The 21,630-nt window shown below is 36.4% G+C and overlaps 2 protein-coding genes across 2 annotated transcripts; one reads left to right on the top strand and one right to left on the bottom strand.

Moving 5' to 3' along the window:
• On the bottom strand, positions 1-14,136 carry smad10b (SMAD family member 10b). The gene is made up of 11 exons (XM_073846789.1): positions 13,900-14,136; positions 8,582-8,756; positions 8,366-8,389; positions 7,903-8,094; positions 7,462-7,677; positions 7,215-7,319; positions 5,918-5,971; positions 5,653-5,836; positions 5,398-5,566; positions 5,031-5,169; positions 1-3,587 (listed from the first exon to the last, which is right to left on the bottom strand). The coding sequence occupies exons 1-11, from the start codon at positions 14,134-14,136 to the stop codon at positions 3,376-3,378; spliced, it is 1,707 nt and encodes a 568-aa protein (XP_073702890.1). The 3' UTR covers positions 1-3,375.
• Positions 14,137-16,845: 2,709 nt separating this feature from the next.
• On the top strand, positions 16,846-21,630 carry chtopb (chromatin target of PRMT1b). The gene is made up of 6 exons (XM_073846589.1): positions 16,846-16,916; positions 17,026-17,176; positions 17,269-17,419; positions 17,500-17,631; positions 18,835-18,877; positions 21,411-21,630. The coding sequence occupies exons 1-6, from the start codon at positions 16,852-16,854 to the stop codon at positions 21,628-21,630; spliced, it is 762 nt and encodes a 253-aa protein (XP_073702690.1). The 5' UTR covers positions 16,846-16,851.

Genomic DNA, 21,630 nt, shown 5'->3' with positions numbered 1-21,630 from the left:
ATTTGTTTACTTGCATGTCTCGTGACCTTTAACAGTTAACAGAAAACTGTGAACATGCAAATTTGTTCTTAAATAATTGAAATATTAACTTAGGCTACAATCTCAAAAAAGTTTAACAATTCCCATTCCATGGACCCTTTGCTATCCCATGAGGCCAGAAGGGCCTTCGTTAATCTTAACACAAATTAAGATATTTTTGATGAAATCCGAAAGCTTTCTGACCCTGTATAGACAGCAAGGGTCCTGCGGTCAAAGTCTAGGAAAGACTTAAGAACATTGACAAAATAGTCCATGTGACATCAGTGGTTCAACCGTAATTTAATGAAGCTATGAAAATACTTTATGTGCGAAAAAAATAAATAAATAAAAATTGTGCCTAGACCGTGGTAGGACCCTTGCTGTCTATGAATGGTCAGAAAGCTCTCAGATTTGATCAAAAATATCTTAACGTGTTTTGATGAACGAAGGTCTTATGGGTTTGGAACGACATGAGGGTGACCAATTAATGACAGCACTTTCATTTTTGGGTGAACTATTCCTAAGTACCAAGAAAGTTGTTATCTATGAATGTTGTTAGTATGTTATGCCAGGTGTCATATATCATCTAGCGGATGAATGCTGCGTAATGAATTTAGGATATTAGTATTGTTATTTTGTAGTGACTGTTTTCTGGAAGCAATAAGGCACTCAAATGCTGTATTTTGAATATAGTCACAGGTGAAGCAGTGCTGGATAAGGGTCCTGGAACACACATCCTACATTAAGCAAAAGGAATTTGGCAAAGAGAATTTAGGAAACCCATCTCCCTTTTGTCATAAATATATTCACAATATAGCACATCTTCCCACAGAATCCTTGAATTAAATACAGTTTGTACTATATAGAGCTTTAAACAGTTTAGGTATCCCATGTCTAAAATGCAAGGCTGTGTATGAGTGAATGCAATACTTGAAATAACCCCTAGATGTCCTCACTTCTGTCTCAGTGTCATGGCTTATAAAGGCATTTCAGCATGCATGGAAGTGTCAGACTGTTTTGGCACGTAGTTTAGCACTGACTGTTTAATATTCCTCATGTATAGCCTAGCAGACAAATCCCACTGTTAACAAAACTTTTATCTTTGTATCACTGAATTATAAACTATTATGGTACTCATAAGTCGATTGTCAAAACTGCAGATTCTTTGATCTCTTTACATTGAGTCTTTGGTCTCATTTCAAGGTTTGTCAGATAAAATATACTGCCTTGTAAAATACAGCATATTCTCTGTCCTGTAGCTGTTTTTTTTAATGCATTAGATCAGCTGCCACTTTACAAACTATGATAAATCAGATTGATTCAGAGCTTTACCCTCAGAGACCCAGTAGAATTGTAATGTTTGTATAAAGCAATTAAATAATACCCAATTACGTCATCCACTGGAATGGCACTTTCTCATGAAGCTAAAAATGACCTTTATAGTTTTAATATGGATTTTTTTCTTACACAAACGCATCGATTTGCTTCAGAAGGCCTTTATTAATTCCCGCGAGCCGTGTGGAGTACTTTTTATGATGGATGGACTCACTTTATTGGACTTTAAAATCTCAAAAGCCATTCACTGTCATTATAAAGCTTGGGAAAGCCAGGACATTCATTAATATCAGGGCTAGGGTCTCTGAGGATTAAGCATATGAATCTTATCACATGTTCAGCTATTTGAATGTTTCTCTCCCTCTCAAAGGAGAAGTTCACTTCCAGAACAAGAATTTACAGATAATGTACTCACCCCCTTGTCATCCAAGATGTTCATGCCTTTCTTTCTTCAGTCGTAAAGAAATTATGTTTTTTGAGGCAAACATTTCAGGATTTTTCTCCATATAGTGGACTTCTGTGGTGCCCAGTGGTGTAGTGGAGGGTATACGCAGGTATACGGCGTATACCCACTTCTTTATGAGGGAGCTTTGCGTATACCCACTTCTAAATCCCCTCTGATGCGCATCATTCAGTGTCCCGCATTAGCCAAAATCATGACAGTCTACCACATCCAGTCATATTTGAATAAATGTAAATATTCGCTAAAAACAAAACAATAAGGACTGTGGCGCCGGCTTGCTTTGAAATATATTGGATGATTGGACCTGATGCGCCTGCGCTCGCTTCGTCTCCCGCACCCCAGTCATTTTAATCAGTACATAATAACGAAAACAATACCTTAAAAATAAAAAGAAGCAGGTTTTTACGATCAGAAATTTGTTAAACCAGTGAACCTCTGTAAACTTTTCCAAGGAGTAAACGAATGCGTACAAATAGTAAGTTCAAAGCGTCTCTAATGAAGAGATTGCCGAGAGTCATGTGGGTATACGCTTCATAAATGAAGGAATGAAGTGCATACCCACTTCTCTAGGCACCACTACACCACTGGTGGTGCCCATGAGTTTGAACTTCTAAAATGCATTTTAAATGCAGCTTCAGAGGGCTCTAAACAATCCCAGCCGAGGAAGAAGGGTCTTATCTAGTGAAATTATGTTATTTTCTAAAAAAAATTTTTATATACTTTTTAAATTCAAATGCTCGTCTCGTCTAGCTCTGCATGAACTCTGTGTATTCCGGTTCAAAACACTTAGGGTATGTCGAAAAACTCCTATCTCATTTTCTCCTCCTACTTCAAAATCGTCCTACATCGCTGTTTTAACTTTTTTTGTAAAGGGCGTTTGACCCTCCTTGCGCATTTACTGTAAACACTTGGTTGGTACTTCTGCAGCGATGTAGGGCGATTTTGAAGTTGGAGGAGAAAATGAGATGGGAGTTTTTCGACATACCCTAACTGCCTTGAACCAGAATACACAGTTCACACAAAACTAGACAGAACGAGCATTTGAGGTTAAAAAGTATATAAATTGTACATTTTGTAAGAAAATAAGCGATCGTTTTGCTAGATAAGACCCTTTTTCCTTGGCTGGGATCATTTAGAGCCCTTTGAAGCTGCATTTAAACTGCATTTTGAAAGTTCAAACTCGTGGGCACCATAGAGGTCCATTATATGGAGAAAAATCCTTAAATCCTTAAATTATCTGTAAAATTTTGTTCTGGAAGTAAACTTCTCTAACCAGCTGACTTTCCTCTTCTGGACCTCCATTAGTGTGAATTCATCAGCAGGGCCTTTAGTCTGTGTTGCTGTGACAACCAAGTCAACAGCACCCGAGAGTGGACTAAACACTGGTCAGTTCAGAGGCACTTTGCTGGCCAAGGCTGTGGAAAGACTGTATGTGTGAAGGCTAATGCGTGTATGTGGTATTGTGAGTCACTGTTTGCCTGTGCAGGTGTGTGTCTCTCATTCTCTCTGTCGTTCTCCCAGTTTTTGTGACAGGGCTTGTATATTTTGTTGTCTGTGGGTCAGTTAGCAGGTCCGGGGTCAGCGAGGGGCATGGTGTGCAGGACTTCGTCCAGCAGCTGTAGGGCACGGTGTAGATGAACTTCCACCCAGCACGGTGTCTGTTTGATGGTTTGTCGAGGGTAGTCGGGTCCCCAGCCCTTTACAAAACTCAGCCGCAGGATACACAAACGCCGCAGGTCATCCACACCTATCCCGGCTGCCGCCGACAGACCTGTGAAAATGTGTAAGGAAAAGTGCATATTACAGGACGTTTTTAAAAGGCATTATTTCAAGATTCACTAGATTCACTTGGGAATATTTCCATTACAGTGCTAATTTTGATGACATATTAAGAAAATTATTTTTCAGTTCGAAAAATTTAACCTTCTAGCTTGGCACATTACAAAAATGTTATTTTTTTATTTAAATAATAATTACCAATCTATGGAGTTCAATTGCTATTAAATTAATAAAGGAATATGAGTCTTTTGAATCATTCGTTAAAATTACCATTTTAAAAGAGTCCATAGTTTGTGAATCAAAATATGCTGCTCGAGCTGTTTTTACGTTTACATTGTTCGTGAATCGAACTACATTGGTCGTGTTGTTTGTTTTTGATTTACTAAAAAGAATTGGTTCATAAGAGTAATTTGTTTATGATTCAAACTACACTGGTTGAGCTATGTCTTTGATTCACTAAAAAGAACCGGTTCATAAAAGCAATTTGATCATGAATCAAACTATATGGGTCAAACTACTACAGCTGTCTGTTTTTGATTCACTCAAAAGAATATCCAGTTCATAACAGCAATTAGTTTGTGAATCGAACTACACTGGTCGAGCTGTATGTGTTTTCATTCACTAAAAAGAATGGGTTTAAAAGAGCAATTTGTTCATAAATCAAAGTATATGGGTCGAGCTGCATGTTTTTGATCCACTAAAAAGTATCAGTTTATAAAAGCAAATTCGTTCGTGAATCAAACCTCCCTGGTCGAGCTGTATGTGTTTGATTCACTAAAAAGAGCCAGTTCATAAAAGTAATTTGTTCATCAATCAAACTACGCTGGTTGAGCTGTATGCTTTTGATTCACTAAAAAGAGCCAGTTCATAAAAGTAATTTGTTAATGAATTAAACTACGCTGGTCAAGATGTATATCAGGGGTCACCACAGTCGGTCCTGGAGGGCCGGTGTCCTACAGAGTTTAGCTCCAACCCTGCAGGACACCGGCCCTCCAGGATCAAGTTTGATGACCCCTGCTGTATATGTTTGATTCACTAAAAAGAGCCAGTAGATAAAAGTAATTTGTAGATGAATCAAACTATGCTCGTTGAGCTTTATGTTTTTGATTAACTACAAAAAACCAAATCATAAGAGTAATTTGTTCATGAATCAAACTACACTGATCGAGCTGGATGTTTTTGATTTACTAAAAGAACTGCTTTGGGATTATTTAGATGTACACATGCTTTTCATCACAACACGTACAATTCAGACTGCAAAATTGGGTAAATTACTTCTTTTGCTGTGGGGCTTTAGAGTCAACGCACTGCTGTTGAAAAGCAGTTCAGGAAAGAGTAGCACCACAAAGTTAACCAAAATGAATCGTTAAGCAGATTGTTGAAATTGGGATCACTTTTAACTGGAAAATCAATGTTTTTGGGACCAGCAACTCACTGATGGCTGGAGCGATTCCTCCAACACTGCCAGGTCCCGGGATGTTCCCAGCCACTGCTGCAGCCTGTGCAGCCGCAGCTGCCTGCGCAGTTGCTGCTTGCTGCTGCATCTGCCTGTGACACTGACGAAGATCAAACACCTGGAGGAACAAACTGTTCTTAGTTCACAAACTCTGATTGATCCAAATATGACAGTCCTTGTATACAACTTGATTTTAATGATTATGCTTGTTTCCTGGAACAATTTAAAAAAAAAAAAGAGTTGTTTATAATGCACTGGCACAAAGTTGTTCCCCTTCTGGTTTTGATGTCTGATTTAATTGCAAAGAAGAAAGCAGTGCTAATGAGTGCTGTCATTAAAGGAGTACCTTAATAAGGGCTCCTGGGTAGATCTTGTGAACTGCATCCCCTGGCGCTCTCCCTGCCTCTCTGTCCAGGTAGTAACTTTGCACGAAGACAGCATGGTCACTGAGGCAACGCATCCACACGTCCCCCTCCCCACGGCACTCCAGCTGAACACCTTTACCAATGTGAAGCCTGTTGAGTAGATGTCAGGTGTTTAAAAGCTGAATTAAAAAGCGATGACTGAATGTGTATAATTATTATGTTGAGTGTACACTGACCTTGCCCTCTCACTGGCATCAGTTCGGTGAACATTGCTAAGCTGACCCAGACAAAAGCGGTCTCCGCCCGAAGGGTCCACATATCCATCCACCGTCACAACAGGACAATTCGCTAGAACTTTAAACATCTCCCCGACCTGTACGTCCATCTCAAAATATGAGATTGAGCACCAGAACTCTGGGCCTGTAGTGCACAATGACACACAGGTTTAATACAGAGTGTGGTTTATGTAAATGGGTGTGTGTGTGTTTGTGTGTGTTGTACCTGGATGGTTGGAAACTGGTTGAGGGTATGAGGCTGGTGTATGATGCTGAGACCCTGATAACAGTATAAAAATGACACAATGATACGATGATATTGAGAAGTATATAATACAGTTATATCCTTATACAGAGAGCCATTATTATATACAGTTAAAGTCAAAAGTTTACATACACCTTGCAGAATCTGCAAAATATTAATCATTTTACCAAAACAGGAGGGATCGTACAATTGCATGTAATTTTTTATTTAGTACTGACCTGAATAAGATACTTCACATAAAAGAAGTTTACATATAGTCCACAAGAGACTTAATTTTAAATATTGTGTTGTTACCTGAATGATCCACAGCTGTTTTCATGAGCTCCTAGTTTGTCCTTAAAAGTTAAACTGCCCACTGTTCTTCAGAAAAATTTTTAGGTCCCAGATCGTCCCACAAATTCTTTGGTTTTTCAACATTTATGTGTATTTGAACCCTTTCCAACAATGAATCTTTTCACACTGAGGACAACTGAGGGACTCCCCTGGCTCTTAATGCATTGTGCTTCTTTCTGGAGCAACAGTGAGCGCTTGTGTCCCTCAGTTGTCCTCAGTGTTGGATCTCAAAATTAAACAATCATTGTTAGAAAGGGTTCAAAAACACAAAAATGCTGAAAAAGCAAAGAATTTGTTAAACCTGAAGGATTTTTCTGAAGAACAGCAGGCAGTTTAACTGTTTAGGACAAACAAGGGACTCATGAACAAAAAAAAAAAAACACAGCTGGATCATTCAGGTAATAACAGTATTAAGAATCAAAGGGGTGTAAACTTTTGAACGGGGTCATTTTTATAAATTTAACTACTATTTTCTCTTGTGGACTATATGTAAACACCTTTTATGTAAAATATCTTTGCTTCAAAATATATTTTATTTATTATATACACTCTAAATCTCATATAAAAAATAAAATGCATGAATTCATAAAATTTTATATATTTTACTGTTCAAAAGTTTGAGATCAGAAAGATGTTTTTTTTAAAGAAATCAAACTAAAAATTCAGCTTTGCCATCACACAAATAAATTACATTTTAAAATAGAATCTAAAAATAGAAAAGTTATTATAAATTGTAATAATATTTCACAATATTACTGTTTTTATCAAATAAATGCAGCCTTTGTGAACATATTTCTTTAAAAAACATAACAAATCTTAATGACTCTTTTGCATTTATATATATTTATTAATCATATGAGATTATTAAATTATTTTACAATGATCATTATCTATATGTGTTGACATGACATGTAAATGTACATACAGAAGTGGCTAGTGTGAGGGGGAGGGGCTTGCTGATGATTCCGCCCATTATGCTGTGGTCCAGTAGGAGTATAGGAGGCTGTGCTGGTCCCTGTCCAGGTTGTTGCTGAGACGTTTAAAATTAAACACGCTTAATATGACTTAACACTACTTTCATTTACAAGTCATTCAGATGAACACTGCTGAAATCTTAAGGATAAAATTCAACAAGGTGAATAGTGAAAATATAACCCTAAAAAAGAACTCACTGTGGTAAGACCCCTGTGTCTGTGTGTGCTTTGAGGTACTATATTCACTCTGGCTGACGGAGGGCTGCTGGGACGAAGGCTGGCTGTGTGTGGGTGCGTGACTGTGTGTTGGGGTGGAAGGTGGAGAGCTGGAGGTCAAGGCACGTCCTGCTGGTGAGGCGATCTGCAACAATCCCTCAGGGCGTTCCACCTGCATTGACAACCTGGATGCACTTGCTTTAGAAAGAGTTAGACAGAAAGAAAATGAGATCATTGCTGTTTCAGTATCTCATTCCTATAAAAACATTATTATTTTTTAAAGACATCATGTTAGAATCATCTAATTGCATTATGAGGTATTTCTAATAATTGTATTACATGTATGTATACTCATTTTTTCTAATTATACTGCCAACACTGGTTTGCAACAAAACCCCTTGGTCCATGCTTTGTTGTACTTACAGGGTGGAGAGAGGGGCAGGCTGGGGTAGAGAGTAACCGAGGAAGGGGTCCGCTGGGGCGGCTCTGGGGACATCAGTCTCAGCGGCTGTGGGCTGTAGTGATCTGGAGGATGATGGTCTTGCTGTAAGGTCATACTCGATGGACCCTCCATCTGGATGCAGTCATGTATGTGCTCTTCTTTTATCAGCCTGCCTGAGGGATGAGAACGAGTGTCAAAACATCTTTGAGCTCCTCTCCAAACTCCTGTCCCTGTTTGTCTCTTTTACTGCGAGGCGAGTCCTTGCATGTCTTGATCTGACACATTTTATGGCAGTCTCTGTCTGATTAAAGGCTGGCTGCCAGCAGCATAGCGATCAGGGCCATCAGTATTTAACCAAGATGAATGCTTGAGACATTCTTTCACATGTGGAGAAAAAAACACAAGTGCTAATGTCCTCCACTATTTACTCAGAGCTCCACTCACCTGTGTTTGGCAAACTGAATCCCACTGAGAAGAAAGAAAAAAAAGATAGAGTTAAATATTCATTGCACACTGCGTTATATAATAAAAACCACCAAAACATCTAGACAGAATGATGTTCAAAACACTGCCTGTTCTTTATCAAAATATTTCCTTTCTAAAATTGTAAAAGTGAAAAACATGTAGTTTCATAGTTTGTGTTTTTAGTAACATACGCACCAATCCCAGGGGACACCACACGCTCATAGTGGTAGGGGTTCACGCACACGTTATCGTACTTCAGATCAAAAGCATACTGACAGAACTTGACATGCTTGAGTTCATTCTTGTGAAGGTCCGGCCATCGCCACAGTCGAGCGTATATGACATGAGGGAAACCCTTCCGCCCAGCCACCTAAGAAGCAATGAAAACACTTGATGTCAACATACAAAAATTCTCAAAATGCAGTATTGCAACAAGGATGAATTCACACAGTCATTTAAAGTGTGACATTATTATTATTCTTAAAGGGATAGTACACCCAAAAGTGAAAATTCTGTCATTAATTATTCACCCTCATTTCATTCTAAACCTGTAAGACCTTTCTTCTTCTTTGAAACACAAAGATATTTTTATGAAATCCGAGAGCTTTCTGCCCTGCATAGACAGCAATGCACTGCCATGTTTCAGCCCAGAAGGTTAGTAAGGACATTGTTAAAATAATCCATGTGACATCTGCAATTCAACCTTAATTATACAAAGCTTTGAGAATACTTTTTGTGCCCAAAGAAAGCAAAAATAATGAGTTTGTTCAACAATTTCTTCTCTTCCGTATCAGTCTTCGACCCACGTTCATGAGAGTACTATGGTGCCAGGGTTGCCAGGGTTTCAAAACAAAACCCAGTTATTACTCAAAAGTAGCCCAATTGCATTTCGGGGTGGCGGTTCCCCTTGTAATATTTGCATTCCAGAGGCTAAATATCATGTTATTGGGGTCGCTATAACCTGTGGACATGAAAAACAACCCGCAGTAACAGTGTTAAAGTAGACAAATTTTGACAAAGTTGACCAAATTACTACTCAAAACTAGCCCGATCGTGTATCTGGGTGGGGGGCCCCTGGAAAAAACTGCGTTCTGGGAAATAAAATACACTTTTCTGATGGGGTTCCCCTGGTAAAACTTGCATTTCAGGGGCTAAATATCATGTTATTGGGGTTGCTTCAACCTGCGGACATGAAAAACAGCCCGCAGCTACAGTTTTATAGTAGCCCAATTTTTTGTTTTTCAAAACAAAACCCACCCAATTACTACTCAAAACTAGCCCAATCGCATTTCAGAATGGGGGGTCCCCCGGAAAAAAAAAAATCGCATTCCGGGGACTAAATATTACATTATTGGGGTTGCTTCAACCCATGAACGTCAAAAACAGCCCAACAGTGTTAAAGTAGTTTTAGTTAAAGTGTTTTTAAAAACAAAACCCACTCAATTACTACTCAGAATGTGGGGCCCCTGGTAAAAATTGCATTTCGGGAGGTAAAATAAATTTTTTTGACAGGGTTCCCCTGGTAAAATTTGCATTTCAGGGGCTAAATATCACGTTGTTGGGGTTGCTTCGACCTGCGGACATGAAAAACAGCCGGCAGCTACAGTGTTAAAGTAACAGTGTCACAGTAGCCACATTTTTTTTCAAAACAAAACCCACTCAATTACTACTCAAAACTAGACCAATCGCATTTCAGAGTGGGAAGGGGGGTAAAATATACTTTTTTGGTTTCTAAATATCACTAGCCCAATCGCGTTTCGAAGTTAAGGGCCCCCCATTAAAAGTTGAGTTCTGGGTGGTAATCACACTTTTTTGGTTGCCCTGGCAAAATAGCATTCAATAGCACGTTATTGGGGTTGCTTCAACCTACGAACGTGATAAACAACCCAACAGTGTTAAAGTAGCCCAATTCCGCAGAAAAAAACGTGGACTTGGCAACACTGCACGATGCATGCATGTGGTGCTGCTGACACAAGAGCCAGCGTTCTAACACAGAGAACCCGGAAACGCTGCTCCTTGTTCACAAACAGAGGAATGCAGTTGTGGTACTGGTGTGAATGCGTGTCAAAGACTGACATAAAAGAGAAGAAATTGTTGAATAAAGTTGTTATTTTTGCACAAAAAGTGTTCTCGTGGCTTGATAAAATTAAGGTTGAACCACTGATGTCACATGGATTATTTTAGCAATGTCCTAACTACATTTCTGGGCCTTGAATGTTTCGCGTTGTTATCTATGCACTATGCAGGGTCAGAAAGCTCTCGGACTTCATCAAAAATATCTTAATTTGTTTTCTGAAGATGAAGGTATTACGGGTTTGGAAAACATGAGAGTAAGTAATTAATGACAGAATTGTCATTTTTCGGTGAACTATACCTTTAATTAGAGCTTTGTGGGTTACCAACTGTGAGGCTTGCATGTTCTTTCATTTGAAGTTACATGCGATTGAGTTATGAACACTCAGCAATGAAAAGACCTGCTGGTTTTCTACCTACTGACTTCTCTATATCCAGTTGAAATTTTGTTTGATTTTTTTGGTTCTTCCTGTATCTATTTAGTGCTATTATTGCTGCACTGACTGATTTTTTTTTGGACTGCATGCACTGGTAATCGCATATCCTCAGTATCATATTCATTCTCCACCCAGTCCCGAGTCCCAACACCATTCCAAAGAACTATTCTTCTCTGAAGAGAAAAATTAATTTGATGATTTTGGCTAAGAAGAAAGACATAACTTATGGCTTAGAAATAGATGTGCTTGTTACACTTTGTGCCAAACAAAATAGTAGACTGTTGCTGTAATGTGATGTGAAACACAACTGGAAAATGTGACAATCAGGGTCTCTCATCATTTAACAGACCTTAAAAATAAAACTAATGTGAAAATTAGGGCTCAAATTAATAATTACTATCAATGTCATGTTTTATTTGCAGAATGTCAAGTGAATTAGCTAAAATGTTCTTTATATACTTCTGCTGTTCGAAAGTTTGGGGTGAGTTAGATGTTTTTGAAAGAAGTCTCTTATACCCAGAAACAGTAATACTAAAAAATATTATTACAATTTTAAAATAACTGTACTGTTTATTTATTCCTGTGATGGAAAAGCTGAATTGTCAGCAGCCATTACTTCAGTCTTCAGTGTCTCACGATCCTTCAGAAATCATTCTAATATGCTGATTTTGTGCTCAAGAAACATTTCTTATTATCAGTATTGAAAACATTTGTGCTGCTTAATAGTTTTATGGAAACTGATACATGTTTTTATGATTCTTTGATAATTAGAATATTCTGAAATATTTTTCCTCCTTAATGTCACTTTTGGTCAACTTAATGCATCTTTTTTGAATAGTAATTGAAGTATTCATTTCTAAATGTATTAAAATCTGCATATAAACTTTTTCATGGTGGTCTAAATTTGTATACATTTTTAGATATATTTCATTTTAAAGAAAATATGTTTTAGAGATAAGTTTACATCATCATCAGGGTCATTTTTACATAATTTTAGGTCATTTTTATCTAAACGAAGCAAGCTAGATCTAAATTTGGAATTCTTTAAGAAGTTTAGTTACTTTTGTTACTACTTCACAACGCATCCGTATTACATATTAACTAGACAAGAGTAAAGAAAGGTCAAACTTTTATGGATGGGTGGACAGATCTGAAGTCAGGGATGCTCTATCAGAAAGAAGAAGAAAAAACACAGCAGATAAAAAGTACAAAGAAACATTGGAGTCTGATGTCAGACCATCTTCTCTAAATCATGTGTGAGTGGCAACATACTGTGACCTCATTTGCTATTGGAATGACTTACAATTCTCCACCCAGAAGACTGACCTTCCTGAAACGAGTCAAAGCGGAGACAGTCGGCGCACAGACAGAGACAGAGCTGGTCCGCTGCCAAACCCATTACGCTTTACAAACTCACACGCAGACAGAGCACCATATTAAACTCTCAGAACTCTCTCATTTTCATAAACATCGCATTTCTCCACTAACAAACCCTAATAGCTGTGCTTGACATGAAACCGATGCACACATACATTTACAACTTGTTGCATAAATGCCCTACTTGAACACATTGCGCTCATGCTTCAAATACTGACACAGTCGTCTCTCTCCCACATACACAGACTGCGAGACAGACAGGCTTAAGCTTGGCCCCGCCCCTTTCCTGTGTTTCAGACAAAACAACCCTTCCTCGCCCTCCACCCGCCTCTCTCCCCGTCTACAGCTGGGGGAAGGGAAAACTCTCTGTCTCGCTCTCCACGGGCCTCTCTTCTCTCTGAAATCATGAAATGACTATTTTGGGAGAAAAGATTTCCATGTTACCATCACTCATACCTCGATTCCCCTCCTCTGATGGTAATAAACGCCACCGAGGTGAAAGTCTGCCAGACTTTTGGTCTCAGAAGTGAAAACTGATCACATAACAAAATGTCACACTGTATTAGAAACAATTAGGATATGATGTGACTGTTTATTTGTCTGTAAAAGTGTTTACGCATGCTTTTTGGGTTAACTGGCTTTTTAAGTGAATTACATTCTTGAAAATTCATTATAACGTAGATGACACGCGTGCAGTCACGTCTGTCATGGAAGCGGCATGGAACTTCTAGGAAAAATCTGCTGTGTCTTTTTCTGTATTTTGACATGTAATTAATGCTGACATGCGGGAGCTTTATTTGATATTGTTTATGTTCAGATTTCATTTGAAGTGGGGAACTGGCCACATACCCTGTTTACACCATGTCAGTCACATTCAGTGAAATAATTAACAAAGAAAAATGATTGGGCCTTTCCATAATAGCAGCCTATTTATGTGTAACATGATACTAACAGCCTGTATACAATATATTACCCTCCTGAAAAAAAAAAACAGCATTGCTTAGCATGCAAGTTTCAGTGCTATTTTTGTATCATCCACTATTACAGTATTCACATTTGTTATTTTGAATCGGCTTTTATTTTTATTTTCAGCATTTTGGTTTCAGTTTGAGTAATTTTGTTACATGCTTATTTGATTTTTGTAATATCTATATAGAGTTTTTTTTAATAATTTTAGTACTTCAACCAACTACCAATTTATTTCAGTTAGCTGTTAGTCAACATTTCTAATTTTGCATACTTTTTTAAAAGTTTTTTTATTTAATATTTTATTTTATTTCAATTAACAGTTTTTAAAATAGTTTTAGTTTAAAATAACAACACTGGCTCATTTATGTTGTGTTTTGAAGGCTGGTACCCAGTCTGGGATGCTTAACTAGTTTAACTTTTTAACTAAGCTTCCTTGGTTAACCAGCTTCATCAAAAGTCACTGACCAGTTGTGGTTGAATTGTTTTGGCAGCTAAGTTTCACATGGATATGTTGGTTGACCAGCCAGACCAGAATCATACCAGCTGAATCAACATAGCTAGTTAGATTTCAGCATGGTTTTACATGTGAACTGTTACTTCAGATCACACTTTGTCTGATTTTTTTAAGTGTAATTAATATGTCAGTAGTGCTCTGACCTGCAAACGTCCGTCCAGCGTTCTTTGTATGGTGACACACTTGCTTGGATGGACACCATTTGTGGTGATAGCAGTGATAAGGGAGTCGAGCTCATCTCTTTTCTCTTTGAGCTTCTTTACCAGGCTTTCGATGGCACGTTTGGCGAAGCTCTCATTCTCTCCTCCCTGACGGTGACACATCAGGCTGTGAACGATGCTTAAACATGCATCACTGCTGCTGGGCGCATTCACAGACATTCTGCAACCACTGTTTTAGAAGAGAAGGAAAATTGTATATAAATGTGGCTTGGACACTTCAGCAACACTTATAAATTAATATCATGGCATTGAATATAAAAACATAAAATCAAACACCGAAAAAAATTGATTGTCAAACTTTTCAAACATTTCATGTGAGGAAAAAAGGTCCAAAAACTTTTGGGGGCACTGTATAGCCTTCAAAGAAATGTTGAAAAATTACACAAACACAAGAACGTAACCACAGGTCTCAATACATTTAGACTGGCATTGCTGCACAGGTGATGTGAAGATTTCAAGATTTAATTTAAAGTAACTCAACAGGCAGTTGCACTAAACAGACCAACGTTTTAGTATGAACATACAGAATTCAATTCATTTTAACTTTATTTATTACCAAACAGGTAAATTCATGATATTCCATAAAAGACGCTTCCATCACTTTCAACTTAAATGGGAAACGCCGTCCAGTTACTTCCTGACTCAGACACGTATAAATTCGGTTCCACTCTTTCTGAGACTGTGTATAGTTACTGACACAAGTATTAATTACTACATACATAAAACACAAACAGCATTTTCATGTAAGAAAATATAGGGACTACTTACAATGTAGTTATGTGTCACATGTGCGTACTCTTCTGTGTGTGTCTGCGCACGTCTGACTCGCTCGCCGTACTTGCGCGTTTATCCAGAGAGAGAGAGAGAGAGAGAAAGAGAGAGAGAGAGAGAGACTCTGAAACTGAGAGGTAACTCCCCTGGCGACTCAAATGTAGAGTTATTTGTCAAAACATAAAGCACAGTAAAACTGAAATCTGAAACCTAGACAGAGACCAGCGGCCACAATTATGTAATGTTAAAGTATGTATACACTACCAGTCAAAAGTTTTTAAACAGTAAGTTTTTTAAACAAGTATCTTCTGCTCACCAAGCCTGCATTTAGTACTGCAAAAACAGTAAACATTTGAATTAGTTTTACTATTTAAAATAACTGTTTTCTATTTAAATATATTTTAAAATGTAATTTATTTCTGTGATTTCAAAGCTGAATTTTTTGCGTCATTGCTCCAGTCACATGATCCTTCAGAAATCATTCTAATATTCTGATTTGCTTGCAGACTTGCTCAAAAACATTTTTTATTATATTGAAAACAGCTGAGTAGATTTTTTCAGGTTTCTTTTATAAATACAAAGTTCACACGAACAGAATTTATCTGAAATAGAAATCTTTCGTAACATTATAAATGTCTTTATTATCACTTTTGATCAATTTACTAAACAATTGCTAAATAAAATTTTACTGACTCCAAGCTTTGGAATGCTATAGTGTATAATGTTACAAAAGCTTTTTATTTCAGATTTTTGGATGTTTCAAAGAATTCTGAAAAAAAAAGTACTCAACTGTTTTAAATATTGATGATGATAATAGTAATAATAATACATGTTTCTTGAACAGCAAATCAGCATATTAGAATGATTTCATGTGACAATGAAGACTGGAGTAACGATGCTGAAAGTTTAGCTTTGATCACAGGAATAAATTACATTTTAAAATATATTCACATAGAAAGCAGTTTTTTTAAATAGTAAAAATATTTCACAATTTCACAGTTTTTCTTTGTATTTTGAAAAAAAAAATGCAGGTTTGGTGAGCGGAAGAGACTTCTTTAAAACACATAAAAAATCTTGAAAATTTGCTATAGTGTACACTGCTAGTGTATGTAAATAAATAAATATTGTAAAACTTTGTTTGTGAAAAGAATATTGTGCGATGATGACATTTTTGGTCACTGCTTGAAATCATTTTAAAGTTCCAGAGCATAAGTAAAAGTTAAAAAATATCAAGAAATAGGCTAACCCTGCTCAAAAATCAAGCTTAGCTTGTTTACCTGGTCGGTCAGGTGACTTGTACACTAGGTCATCTTATATTTAATTTAAATCCTTTTTAAATTAAATTATTACAATTATTTAAATCCAATATAGATTTCAGTTTAGTTTTCTTAGAAATTGGATTATTTATACTACAGATCATTAAGAAACCTTTAACTTGTTGCTTTTGATTATAATCTCTATAAAACCACTTTGAAATACAAAAAATCACTATTTTTGTATAATTATGATAAATAATAGATGTTTCTTTTAAAAGGTTTAAACATCTAACATTACTCAAATAGTGAAATAAATTAAAAATAAGTAAAGCCTGTAACGTTATACAAAGTAAATAACCGAATCATATTTTAATAATTAAAAAAAAGAAAATTAAAAATTCTACTTGTTGACACAGAGTGTGGTGTCCATGTGTCGCTTTATCCGGAAGAGGGCGGTAATCATTCAGCCGAACCACAGCAGGCAGCGTGGGTGAATCACTGACCCAAACTCCGCACACCTGGCACCAAACATCCCATCAAAACTACTCAAGTAAGATTGCGTGCATTGATGCTAACTTAAATGGTGGTAAATAAAAAAACGTGATTTTTATAAGTAATATTTATAGCTCAAATATTAAAAAATGCGACTTTTGCACGTTAACATGTTTGCTAAGTTTTTTATTGTGCAAATCCTTCGTGCTGAACTAGCCGAGACTCAGATATACATCTAGAATTAGGATTTTGTAAGCTAAAGTTAGATGTCAACACTAATTTGACTTCTCATTCTACCTTTTTAGCACATGTTTGACTGAAAGGTTGACGTTTATACCGCAAGCTGAATGTGAAAATGAATCCAATGGATCCCCAAAAGATCATTCTGAACAGCACATGCACCGTCTCTCTGCATGACCGGTGAGAATTAGTTTTGCAGTCTGTTATCAAAATATAATCCAGATATACATTTGTTTATACATGTGCACTGTAATATTCTGGTGTATTATTCTTGTTCTCCTTCCTGAAGCTTCACCAGTTTGCTGAAGCATCAGCCAGCAGATGTGATGGACATCCCATCCCTAGTAAACCAGCAGACTGCAGCCTCTCTGAAGAACCAGCGTCTGGCTCTGGAGATGGGCAACAGACCTTCTGTGCTGGCCGCCCTGCATAGCACATCTGTCAGGCACATTCTGTTTGACAAAATACAAAACTCTCAGAGCTGATGTTCTCTGATAGTAGACTAAATAGTTTCTGTGACTCATTTATGCAGAATATAAATAATCAACTGAGCAAAGTGAGCGTGAAGGCGAGACTCGGACGTCCCATGGGGAGAGGGGGCATGATGGGATTGCGGGGGCAAATGAGAGGAGGAGGAAGAGGTGGCAGAAGAGGACTGGTCAAAGGATTTTACACAAGGAGAAGTGAGAGAGAATAGATGAGATAAACATCAGCATTACATAATATTGCATATATGTGCAAGTTTGTGTGTTTTGGTGTGCAGGCATAAATAGTCTGCAAGGGGTAGTCTCCTCTCTAGGTGTTCAGAAGAAGCGGGGCCAGCCACAGCGTGGAGGAAATGTGAATTGGACTGGACCAATGGGAAACAGAGGGGGAGGAGCCATTAGAAAGACAGGTGAGAACACGGAGGTCCATAACAGCCACACTTGACCACTTGTTAACTTACGCTACCAGCCAAAAGTTTTTGAACGGTAAGATTTTTAATGTTTTTTAAAAAAGTCTCTTCTGCTCACCAAGCCTGCATTTATTTGCTTCAAAGTACAGTAAAACAGTACAATTAAAAAAAAGTACTATTAAAAATAACAGCTTTCTATTTGATTAGAAAAAAAGGTTCTAGAATTCTAGAAATTCATACTTTTATTTAGCAAGGATGCTTAAAATTGATCAAAAGTGATGATAAAAGCATTTGTAATGTTACAAAAGATTTCTATTTCAGATAAATGCTGTTCTTGTGAACTTCCTATTCATCAAATAAACCTGAAAAATTCTGCTCAGCTGTTTCCAAGGTAATAATAATAATTTGAGCAGCAAATTAGAATATTAGAATGATTTTTGAAGGATCATGTGACTGGAGTAATGATGCTAAAATCAGCTTTGAAATCACAGGAATAAATTATATTTTAAAATATATTCAAATAAAAAACAGTTCTTTAAAATAGTAAAAGTATTTCAAAATTCTACTGTTGTTGCTGTATTTTGGATCAAATAAATGCAGGCTTGGTGAGTAGAAGACACTTCTCTTAAAAACATAAAAAAAAAATAAAAAAATATCTTTTACAAAACAAAAAACTTTTGACTGGTAGTGTACGACATATTTCCCCAAAAATGGGGAAACAGCACTTTTTAAGTTTTTGGTTTGCATGCCTGTAACTCAAAATATATCTTTATCTTCATTTTAATATGATTCATTTTCTTCATTCCAAAGATATTGGAATTCCAGTATGGTTCAAGGAGTATATTGTTAAATTGTAAACATTTTCAGTGGTAAAAAACCAAATGTGGGTCACTTTGCTTTTTTTTTTCAAAGAAGAATGTCTAAAGAACAAAAAATGTGTAAACTAGAGATGTATCTTCTTTCCTTTTGTTAAAACAACAGCATTGGACGTACCTGTTTTGAGTGTCTATAACAATATGATTTTAGATTCTAGTTGCTAATAAACTTTTCTTTTGGAGTCTTCATTTTTAAGGCCCTACATCATTAAGTCCCAGAGATATGGGGACCTGGAAACCCCATTGCTCCTTTATGAGCTGAAATGATTAGGAAATTTGTTAAAAAAATAAGCTTCAGAAACTCTTTCCTAATGTTTTGATTCTTCAGAAGGAAATGCAGAGCGACAGGTGCTACATCCAGGAACGGCACAAGGTTTGAAATACTTTCTCATCTTACTAGTTCTTCTGTTGGTTAGTTAATTGTAGTTTTAATCCAGTAATTTGTAACTGGGAACGCCAAGTTTCTGATCACCTGATTAATCTGATTAATGCTGATGTGTAAATCTGTATGACAAAAAATTTGAGGTCTAAACTAGGGCTGTTACAATACCTTGATTCAATTTGAATACTCTATTTTAAAAAAAATCATTGACTGCACTTTCTTGTGTCGAATAACCAGCAAAATAGCGGAAGTGGCACATTTCATGGATAAGAAGCCATGAATTAAATGTTGTTCAGTCAATAACCGCTCATCGCAATTTCAAAATAAAAGTTTAAACCCTCGCTCTGAGTTTATGAGTTTTGATGTCCACATGTTCAAGAAATTACAGTAAAGAAAAAGCCAAATATTAAAGTTTAAGTGGACATTGGAATTAAATGTTTAGTCAATATTAAACAAGCACTAGATCGCGCTGTAAAGTGTAAAAACAATCGCCAGGCCATTGGCACCATCTGCAGGCATTTATTATGATAATGTAATGTACTGTACATTAGTTCTATTGTTTATAATACATTCTGCATTTGATAGTTTTATTTAATAAAACCATTTGATTACTTGATTTTGACAGGGTTTGTGCAAGGTGCTTAAAGTGCTTGAAGTACTTGAAATTGACTTTTGGAAATTTAAGACCTGTAAAACCCTTTAAAACAGCAATATCCCTAAAGAGGTACTTAAAAAGCGCTTGAATTATTGAAAGACAATGTATCTATCAAAAAAGTGTTTAATTTTGTCAATAATCACATATTTTTTAATGCAAAATTCACACAATTCAAAAAAACATACCTTTTTTGCTTATTTCAGCTAATGTCAAAAAACGATCAAGCTAAGCAAGTAGCAGTATTAACGGTGTCATGTAAACATGGCTGAAGATGCGAAAAGAGAAACAGATGAACCAAAACAATTGAGTAATTTATGCTGGAACCACTCCGATTGATTCAAACTCATGACTTTGATCATTCATTTCAATTAATTCAATAGCAAAAACCAGATCAAATTAAAATCATTTTCAGAATCAGAAACGAGCTCACAGATTCTAATGTCAACTTCATTTAATGATTTTAAAAAGCATGTAGTAATAGGTGAAATGGAGCTTTTCGAAGAATCAAGAATCACTTGAATCATTGCGTTGCAAAATGATTCACTGTTTCAATGCGCTCCAATCAGATTGCGTATCAGGATTACAAATCGCGTATCGTGAATTGTTTGATTTAGATCAGAACTTTGCTAATTGCAAATAATTTGATTCTGATCAGGACTTCGGAACGTGTATCGTGAATCATTTGATTAAGATCCGGATTTCGAAAAGATTTTGCAAATTTTTTTTTTTTTTTTTTTAGGTTTTTCTTTTTTACAGTAGAAAACATTGAACCATTAAAGCTGTACATTTCTAAAACCAAAACAAAAAAAAGAAAGTATTCACAAATACAAATCTCCTTAGTGCGGGTTTACGAATCATTGGTTTAAGATCAGGATTTCAAAACGAGTTTGCGAATCTCCTTTTTATTTTTTTTACAGTAGAAAACATCAAACCATTAAAACAGTACAGTTATAAAAACAAAACAGAAAAAGAAAGTATACACAAATACAAATTAAGAAAATGAACTGTGGTTTTACTGTAGTAAAAGTGTAGTATACTTTGTAGTAATACTTTGCATTTGCTTCACTTTATTTTTGCCATTTTTATTGTATATTTTTCTGTATAGAAGTAGTCTTCTAGGAAGACCTTATTCGGTAAGTGGGATCTTTGATTGAAGTCCTTGAAAATCAAAAAAGTAGTGCTTGAAAAGTCTTTGAAAGTCCTGGAATTTGATTTTACAGTATCTTTACGAACCCTGTTTTGATACTTGCGATTGTTTGCTTAGGTCTATTTTTATTACCACAAAAAGAAAAAAGTATTATAATTATCCGATTACTCGCTTACCAAAATAATTTCTAGTGACAGCCCTAGACTAAACATAATAATAATAAAAAAAATCTTTAAATGTTAAGGTTCTATAATTTCTTATGATACAACCCTTCTGAATTGCAGTTTTTGACTAGTCCTTTATGCAATAATCATACACTGGCTTATTCAGTGAACTACTCTCATAATGACAGTGAAAAGCCAAAAACATTCACTAGAATATATATCAAATACTCCCTACATTTTATCTTAAATGTACAAATGTAGTTCAGTGCATTCAGTGAGCATCAGAAAAAATTGCAGTAATTTACCTGGTTATGAAAACACTTTAAACAAATGGGCTCTGTTCCATTTCTTTTCAAATGGTGCAGATAAATTGATGTCTTCATTAATAATTTTTGCTCCGCTCAACAGCTCTGAGCACTAAAAAACTGCCAGATGGCAGATGTTTCTTTCAAAGAGACACGTTTGTCATATTGTAGGAATATCATGCTTATTTTTCACCTCACTGATACTATTAGATTCAGTGCATGCAAATGTTGTCATTCATAACCTATAAAATGGCTATAAAATTTCATTTTGTCTGCACAGGTGGTGGTCGTTTTACATCTGTTGGTAGGGCGTATTCAGGGTGCAACCGGGTCAAATTCGACAGCCACCAGGTTCCTTCTCGGGAGCAGTTGGATGAACAACTCGATGAGTATATGTCCATGACCAAGAGCCATCTGGACGCAGAGCTCGATGCATATATGGCTCAGGTTGATTTGGATGACATGGTGTGA

This window comes from Garra rufa, chromosome 9 (assembly GCF_049309525.1).
Source record: "Garra rufa chromosome 9, GarRuf1.0, whole genome shotgun sequence".
NCBI lineage: Eukaryota > Metazoa > Chordata > Actinopteri > Cypriniformes > Cyprinidae > Garra > Garra rufa.
The sequence above is the reverse complement of the archived record's forward strand: the minus strand, read 5'-3'. Positions and strand labels throughout refer to the sequence as shown.